This window comes from Lathyrus oleraceus, chromosome 4, assembly GCF_024323335.1.
Source record: "Lathyrus oleraceus cultivar Zhongwan6 chromosome 4, CAAS_Psat_ZW6_1.0, whole genome shotgun sequence".
In the NCBI taxonomy this organism is placed as follows: Eukaryota; Viridiplantae; Streptophyta; class Magnoliopsida; order Fabales; family Fabaceae; genus Lathyrus; species Lathyrus oleraceus.
Window position 1 is genome coordinate 458770965 of NC_066582.1, and position 9392 is coordinate 458780356.

The 9392-nt window shown below is 35.0% G+C and overlaps 2 protein-coding genes across 2 annotated transcripts; both read right to left on the reverse strand.

The window, feature by feature from the left end:
- Positions 1-718: 718 nt before the first annotated feature.
- Positions 719-2737, reverse strand: LOC127137964 (uncharacterized). The gene is made up of 3 exons (XM_051064369.1): positions 2356-2737; positions 1500-1941; positions 719-1322 (listed from the first exon to the last, which is right to left on the reverse strand). Exons 1-3 carry the CDS (start codon positions 2735-2737, stop codon positions 719-721), a joined length of 1428 nt encoding a protein of 475 aa, XP_050920326.1.
- A 216-nt stretch (positions 2738-2953) lies between these two features.
- On the reverse strand, positions 2954-5310 carry LOC127137965 (uncharacterized). The gene is made up of 5 exons (XM_051064370.1): positions 5157-5310; positions 5043-5050; positions 4771-4878; positions 4557-4611; positions 2954-3267 (listed from the first exon to the last, which is right to left on the reverse strand). The coding sequence occupies exons 1-5, from the start codon at positions 5308-5310 to the stop codon at positions 2954-2956; spliced, it is 639 nt and encodes a 212-aa protein (XP_050920327.1).
- Positions 5311-9392: the final 4082 nt, after the last annotated feature.

Below are 9392 nucleotides of genomic sequence, written 5' to 3' on the forward strand. Positions count from 1 at the left end.
TTTGAAGATTAGTTTGTAGAGTAAAATAGTGATATTCAAATCAAATAACATCAAATAATATAATAACAAAACAACAAAAGTAATAATAATAAAAATAATATGGATAATTAATTAACTAAAAATTAAGTATTTAAATGACTAATTTCAAAGTTTAGTTTGTAAAATAAAACGATGATATTCAAATTGAATAATAATATTACTAATAAAATAAGGAGTAATTAGTTGATAAATTAATTATTATAGCTGCTAGTTTCAATGTTTAGTTTGTAATAATTAGCGATGTTAAAATTTCAATTATAATCAGATATATTATTTAAGGTATGGAAAATTAGGATGTTACATTACCACCCCCCTTAAAAGAAATTTCGTCCTCGAAATTTAACGTACCTAAAACATTTGTGGATACTTTTGACGCATGTCCTCTTCTCTTTCCCATGTAGAATCACCAGTTACATTATCCCACACAACTCTAACCAATGGTATCTGCTTTCCACGAAGTTCCTTAATTCGATGATCTAAAATTTTGACATGTAAAGCCTCATATTCTAGGTTATCTTTAAGTTCCACGATAATACTTCCTTAGTTGTGATACATGGAATACATGATGAAGATTAGACAGGTTTGGCGGCAACGCAATGTGGTATGCTATAGGTCCAATCCGTTGTAGAATTTGGAAAGGCCCGATAAACCTTGGTGTTAACTTCCTAGTTTTGATTGCTCATGCAATTCTCGCTCTAGGAGTTACCCTAATGAACACGTGATCTCCTGCCTCAAATTCCAAAGGTCTTCTCCTTTTATCATTATAACTCTTTTGACGATCCTGTGGATCTTTCATTTTTTCTCTAATAAGCTTAACCTGGTCTGTTGTTTGTTGCACAAATTCTGAACCCAATATTTTATTTTCTCCAACTTCATACAAACATAAAGGTGTTCGACACCTTCGTCCATACAATGCTTCATATGGAGCCATACCAATACTTGAGTGCAATCTATTGTTGTAAGTAAACTCAGCCAATGGTAAGAACTCATCCCAACTTCCTTTGTGTTCAAGAGTACAAGCTCTTAGCAGACCCTCTAACGATTGAATTGTCCTTTCTGACTGGCCATCTGTTTGGGGATGATAAGTTGAACTTAACCTTAGTTTGGTTCCTAGCTCTAAATGCAACTGACGCCAAAACTTTGATGTGAATTTGGGATCTCTATCACTGACTATACTTGTAGGTATCCCATGTGATCTAACAATTTCCTTTACATATATCTGAGCTAGTCTCTCTAAGCTAAACGTTTGATTGATGGGAATGAAATGTGCACTCTTTGTCAACCTATCAATGATTACCCAAATTGCATCATGCTTCTTCTAAGTTTTGGGCAAAGCAGTTACAAAATCCATAGCTATTCCATCCCACTTCCACTCCGGAATGTCTAAAGGTTGTAAGAATCCAGTTGGCCTTTGATGTTCAATCTTTTCCTTCTGACATATCAAACAACTTTGAACATACTCTGCTATATCCTTCTTCATTCCAAACCACCAAAACATTTTCTTCAAATCTCGATACATCTTTGTGGCTCCTGGATGAAAACTCATCTTACTTTTGTGGCCTTCTTCCAAGATCAACTTTTGAATATCCTGGTTTTGAGGTATACACAACCTTTCTCCAAACCTCAGGATTCCATCAGTCCTTATGTTAAAATCCCCATTTTGACCATCATTGATAGTTTCCTTTATATTCATTAATTGGTCATCAAGTTGTTGTTCAGCTTTGATCCATTTTAGATATTCATTAGACACGACAATAGTGCCTATGAACATACTTCCTTCACTGTGATGTACTCCTAAGTTTAAATCCACGAATTGGTTAATCAACTCTTCTTCCTTCAACATCATTGCAGATCCATGAAGTGTCTTTCGACTCAAGGCGTCTTCTACAACATTGGCCTTTCCTGGATGATATTGTAACTCAAAATCACTGTCCTTTAAAAATTACATCCATCGCCTTTGTCTCATGTTTAGATCTTTCTGATCAAATAAATACTTCAGGCTTTTGTGATCACTTAACATAGTGAACTTTGATCCATAAAGATAACGCCTCCAAATTTTTAAGGAAAACACAATTGCTGCTAACTCTAAATCGTGAGTTGAGTAGTTTCTCTCGTCCACCTTCAACTGTCTTGACGCATAAGTTATCACTTTCCTTTCTTGCATCAACACACAACCAAGACCTTGGTATGACGCATCAAAATACACATCGAATCGTCCTAACGGGTCTGGTCAGATGAGTATTGGTGATGAAGTCAATCTTTCCTTCAACTTCTGAAAACTTTCTTCACACTCTTTTGTCCATTCAAAGTTCTTACCCTTCCTTGTTAACTGAGTCATAGGAAAAGTGATATTTGAGAATCCTTCAATGAACCTCCGATAATATCCAGGTTGTCCAAGAAAACTTCGAAGCTCACCAACATTCTTTGGAATTTCCCATTTTGTTACTGCTTCGACTTTACTCATATCTACTGCAATACCTTCTTTACTGATAACATGACCAAGAAATTGTACCTCCTTCAACCAAAATTCACATTTCGAGAATTTCGCGTACAATTGGCGGTCATTTAATATATGTAGCACAATTCTCAAATGTTCTTCATGCTCTACCTCATTCTTGGAATAAATCAAAATGTCATCGATGAAAACTACAACAAATTGATCTAAGTACGACCTAAAGATCCTATTCATGTAATCCATGAATACTGCTGGAGCATTAGTCAAACCAAATGGAATTACTAATTACTCATAGTGTCCATAACGGGATCTGAAAGTTGTTTTTGGAATATCATCCTCTTTCACTTTGATCTGATGATATCCAGACTTCAAATCAATCTTCGAGAATACCGATGCTCCCTTTAACTGGTCCATCAAGTCATCGATTCTAGGCAAAGGATACTTGTTTTTTACAGTAGCTTAATTAAGTTGTCTGTAATCTACACAAAGTCTAGAAGAACCATCATTCTTCTTAACAAACAAGACTGGAGCTCCCCATGGCGATACACTCGGTCTAATAAATTCCTTCTCTAACATCTTGTCTAATTGTTTCTTTAACTCAGCCATCTCTGAGGGTGACATTTGATAAGGAGATATAGAAATTGGTCCAGTGCCTGGAACCAAGTATATAGAAAACTCCACTTCCCTAACCGGTGGTAAAACTGGAACCTCTTCTGGAAAAACTTCCGGGAATTCACAGACCACTAGAAGATTTTCAAAACTAGGGGTTTCTCCTTCTTACATTGAGAATAACATCATAAAGTTTTGGGTGAGAGTTTCCACCTTTATGACTTATCCACTATCTTCTCCAAACGTTAAAATTTTCTTCTTGCACCCCAAGTTTACATCATTGGCTGATAACCAATCCATTCCTAAGATGACATCTAGGTCTTTTAGAGGGAGTACTACAAGATCTACTAAGAATCTTCTATTTTCTAAAATTACAAGGCAGTCTGCATAGACTGAACAAGTTACCATTCTTTCTCCCGAGGGAGTTGTAATGGTCAACTTATAGTTGAGATCAACAATTTCAACTTATCGTATAATACTAATACCAACTTATCTCCAATTAAAGACATACCTTGGATTAACCCATCTGACTTTGAGATCTCAGCTCTTCTAATTGCAAATACTCTTCCTGTGGTTGGCTTGTTCTGATTCTGAGGTCCTTGACCAACATTTGGGCCTCCGTTCCTTGATTTCCCTACATTCTTATTGTTTATTAGGACTCTCTTCTGGCTTGTTGGTTAATTTTGTCCTTGGGGACAATCTTTGAGAAAATGGCCCTTCTGACCACAACGAAAACAAGCTCCAATATTTCTATTTGGACAATCTTTGTTAAGATGTGCCCCTCCACAGCTGTAACACTTGAACATTAACCTCCTAGAATCCTGGTTATGATATGGTGTAGGCCTTTGATATGGCCTACCCCCTTGTTGGGTCCTTCCTCCATGGCCTCGGTTAAAATGGCCCTTGTGATTGTTGTTTCAGGTTGGTACTCCTTATCCATATTGATTCTTCCTATTGTCAATTCCTTCCAACTCCAAACATCTTTCTATCAGCTCAACAAAGCGCATAATATGTAGAGGTAGAACCTCCCTCTGGATATCATATTTCAATCCATCTTGATACTTTTCACACATCCATTCTTCCCTTGGATGCAAGCGGTAAAATTCAGAATACTTTAGCAAGGATTCAAACTTCCTAGTATACTCTCCCACCGTCATCATACCTTGACGCAGGTTCTGGAATTCTCTCTCCTTCTATTTCCTACATAGCTTTGGAAAATACTTCCCCAAAAATTCTTCTTTGAACAAGATCCAGTTGATCTCTCTTCCTTCCTCTTCCAATAATCTCTATTTTCCTCTCCACCAGGCTTCAGCGTCACCTGTCAGCATGAATGTTGCATATATGACTCTTTTATTCTCTCTACAGTGAGTGAAAGAAAATATCTTCTATATCTCTTGCAACCATTTCTCAGCACCCTCCGGATTAAAGTCACCACCAAACTATGGTGGTTTACCTTTCAGAAACGAGTTCAATCCCGTATCTTCATGCACAGTTTCGCTTTGTCGTTGCTGAAAAAGTTGATGATCACGAGTGATTTGCAGGATTTGAGCATTTTATTGTGTTTGATCTAACACAGCCGCAACAAGTTCACGAACATCTCGAGTGTTAGATTGAGAGTTCGTTCCAGTTTGGGAATGATCTTCTCAGCCCATGGGGATGTTAGCTACCCCTTCGGGAGTAGCTTCACCAGTCACATTCCTACCTACACCTTTACTAGTGCCTCTACCAGCACGCCTACCACGCCTCATGTTTCTGGCGTTTTGAACCATAACTTCCTGAAAAGGATACGTTATTAGGTTCAATCATCCATAAGACATAAAGAACATAATAAATATGTATATTTATATCCCAATGAATGATTCATCGATAAGGATTTTGTCAATTCTCTCACATGCAATGTTATGTTTAATATGTTGAATTATTGCTTAATGTTAGTTACGATTATATCTAGAATTTTGGCAAAGATAATCAATATTTAGTGTATAACCAAAAGCATATCAATTTATTAAATAACAACGATTACAAAAACCATGACCATGTTTCATTTAAAAACCTCTATTAATAAACCAAGCTAAGACTAGTAATGGTAAAACTATAATTATCATTATTGCTAAGAAATCTTTACCTAATTCTTCATGCTTGATAATACCAATAAGAAACAAGATAATGACAAGAAGAGTGATGAATAAAAGAAAACATTTAGCCATTTGTAAGGTATGAATAAGTACTTTGAAATTGATAAGAAAATAATGAATACGTGTGAAGTATTTATATAGTGAATTTTGTGAAGTGTCTGTTACGTTACCGTTGGGTTTGTGACCGTTGGGGGGAAAAGAAAGAAGAATAAGTTAAGTGTGTTAAAGAAGCTTCCTAGATCAGTATATTAGAAGGCTATCTAGAGGAAGACTCAACACACAAAAGAAAAGTTATCATCCGGTTTGGAATCCATTAAATGAGACTGAATTAAATGAGACTAAATGAGACAACCTATGTCCCATTATTGAAAACCTAAAATAAAATACAGAAAATTTAAATTTTTTAAATAACAAGACTGAATTAATTAAAATATACTACTTCACATCTGTATGCTTCAAATATGTTTTACATAAAGTTTGACACCGTTAAGACTAGTGGCCTTGCCACATAGATAAAGCTTAAAATTAAAGTACATGAAGAAAATCAAAAGAAAGCTTAACAGAAGGACCTCCTAAGTCCAATAAGACTGGCACTTATACTGACTGTTGTAAGACCCTAATTTTGACCCTAAGATCCCTCATGGCATCATATATTGCACATTGCATTTGCCTCAAGGATCATAATATCTTGGCTCCTTAACCCTAGGGTTGTGACTTGTGTGAGTTGGTTTGAGACCACCAAGCATGCTTGTATTGTATATTATTGCTTTTCTTATTTTGTCTACTAACTAAAAGCACACAAATATTTCACTAACTTTGTTGTTTTGAAGCTTGAGCAATCAGATGATCCAAGGCTCCTAGGAGGCCCCTATGCTCATTGGTGTGGCCAGATGAAGTTGAAAGCAAGCATGGCAATGATTCCCAAAGCACTCAATCATCATATCTTCCTCCCAAGTATCTCAAATTGTCAATTGGATCAAGATAAACCAAAGGGCTTGAGGATTGCTTCCCAAGGAAACCCTAATTTAACTATGCATTGACTGTGCCTTGCTCATGAAGTAACCTCAACCTATGATCAAATAAAATCAAGGGAAGTTCTTTCATTCATCATTTTATGCATATTTGAGCTTACTTGAGTGTCCTGAATCATCCATTTATCATGGTTTGAAGTTTGGACTTGAGAATTTGATCAGTCAATTCATCTAACTATTTTGAAATCCATTGAGACCTAACTTTTGATGTATTTGTTAAATGAAGATGACACCAAGAGAAACAATGTTCTTAAGAACCATATGAACAACTATCATGTTCATAAAAAATCCATTTGAGACATGGAAGGTTATCATCCATTTCAAAACATTATAAGTCATTTTGACTGAAACCCTAATTTTGGGTCGACTTCCCAAGGACCTAACTCCTTCATTTTTCATGATTTTGAGGTGGGATAAAATGAATTGGAAAGTTTAAGATGTATAATTAAATTTTAATGTTGGACAAAATTTCATAATCCTAAAAGAAACACATATGATAATACAAAACATTATAGGTCACTTTGGACCAAAGCCGTTGAAACTTGAAAAGGTCCAACTTCAAGTGCCCATAACTTTCTCATAAAAAATCCAAATGATGCAAAATTTAAGTCCAAATTGATTGTCTTGAAAATATAAACAACTTTGATGTTTAAGGTTTTGTCATTTGAGGCATGAATCATAGAAACAGAAGGGCTTGGAGTTGGTCTATTTTGACAAAATTCTCATACACATGTTTTGCACCTTGAACTTCATGATCAGTTTTCAATATTTTCCCAACTCCAAATGGATTTTTGTTTAACATAACATTTGTTCCTCATGTCAAAAAATTTCTAACCATTACCCACATGCTTATGTTTCAATTTAGTAAAGTGCATTTTCAAAGAGGAGAAGATTTGTGTTCAATTATGCATAACATGATTAAATTGCTTGCACACCACATTGCCTTGCCATGTACACGTCCAATTTCATTTCTTTCATCATCAGCATGCAAAACCAATCAAGTTTGGGCCTCCCATACGCCTGTACAGGCCCATGCATGGAGGACACAAGCTCATGCACACACGAGTTTTCCATTGCTTGTATCATCTCTTGCTATAAATACACATGCCTGGCTTCATTCAAAACCAACCTCAAGGTGCCTGAATTACTGCAGAAGTAAAAACCCAACCTCCATTAAAAGGAATTTTGCTTTTCTCTTTCAATTTTCAAGTTCAATTTTCAACTTCATTGGTTAATCATTGAGCTTCAATTCCTAGACCTTGCTTCCTTGCCATCTCAAGAACACACTGCATCAAAGAATTGGAGGAGATCGTGTCTTGTAAAGCTGCACTTCAAAGGTTGTTGTTCAAACTTTTTTGATTTGAAACTGCTTGGATACTGATCATTTCTTGTGTTTGTTGGTACCTCTGAAGCCCTCATGTTAGAGGCAATTGATCTGTGCATTTAATTTCATGAATTGAGCAAGTTTAGTTTGAACACCATAAATTTCTATCTCAGATTTCTCTTCCTATAGTGATCTTGAGTGGAAACCAATGGCACAAGGGTGATGTACATCACCCCAGCTTTCCAATGATATAAGGATCGTGCATTTTAATGAGGTTTTGAAAACCTGCAAATCTTGGTCGGAGCGGTGAGTCTCGCCGGAGAAGACGGTGGTGTACACCACCGCCCCACGTGGATGAGCTCTGGACCATTGGATTTGTTGCTCTGATCTAATCTAGGCCATGCAATGTTATGACTTTTTAAAATGCTCCATGTTTCGCTGCTGACCTTGGATCACCATGAGCGCACGCTTTACAGCCTCCTGACTAGCCACGTCATTTAATGAGGCAAGATCAGACGCTCCATGATTTTTCTAATTTCTGATTTTTAATTCTATTTTCTTTAATTCCAATTTATTTCAAAAATTCATATCTTCTTCATTTTTAATCCAAAAAATATGGGACCAATTGCATTATTTCCCTTTTTAATTCTAGTTTCTGAAAATGATTTTTAATATTTTTTATGATTCCATTTAAATTTTTTTGTGAATTTTCTCTTTTCTGGTTATTTTTAATTCATTTAAAATAGTTTCCAATATTAAAAAATGCCAAAAATATTTTCTTAACATCTTTGAATGATGACGAATCTATGAAAAATATTCTGATCAATTTCTTAATTGATTTGAGATTTATTTGAGATTTTAGTTCAATTATGTTATATCTTCTTCATTTTTAATTGTTTAAAATTAGTTTCTGGTGTCTAAAAATGATAAAAAAAATTGTCAAACCTTGTTTGACCTTGTTGAACTTATGATGATCCAATTGGATTTTTCCAAGTTAATTTGAATTGGATTTGAAGTTTGACCTTTATTTGTTTATTTTAGTTCAAGTATTATTTTAATTCCAAAAAATTACCAAAAATATTTTTATTGTTTCTTGACTTCTAAGCTTCATCTTACTTCTGTTTACCATTGATTGATGTTGATTCATTTCATATTTGGTCAATGTATTTTGCTTATATCATTTGAATTTCAATTATGTACATTCCATTTCTTCTTCTTCTTTTTTCTTTTTGATCAATGAGTTAATGATTGGTGGTTAGCCTTGAAATATGAGAGGCTTAACCTTCTTTGATTCAAATCAAATTCATCTTGATCAAAGATCAAGTGAATTGCTTTGCATTAGAGATAGGTTGCTTCTTGGTCAAGAAAAAAACCTAAATCCATACAAGATCATTCTTCTTTTTCTTTTGGCATCGAAAGTTGTAGGAGCTTGGCTTACTAGTCATGGTCTTTAACTTGTGTTTGTTGCCTATAGTTTTATTGACCGACCTCAGATAAGTGTGACTACTACGTTAGTCCACTTACGATTGCTTAACATAACGCTAAATTGCCTTATGGCACACTAACACTAACTAATAATTACTAACTTTTAATTCAAGCATTTAATTCTTGCAATTTACTTTAATGCAATTTAATTTCTTGTACATTAATTCATTTGCTTTTGCCCTTTGCTCACTTGAGCTCATGTTTATGTTTATGCAATTTGCCTTTTGCTCACTTGAGCACATTATTGTGTATATACTATTGTGTTTGTTTTGTTTTGATTGTGTGAACCCAATGCAAATGGAGAAAGGACTTAG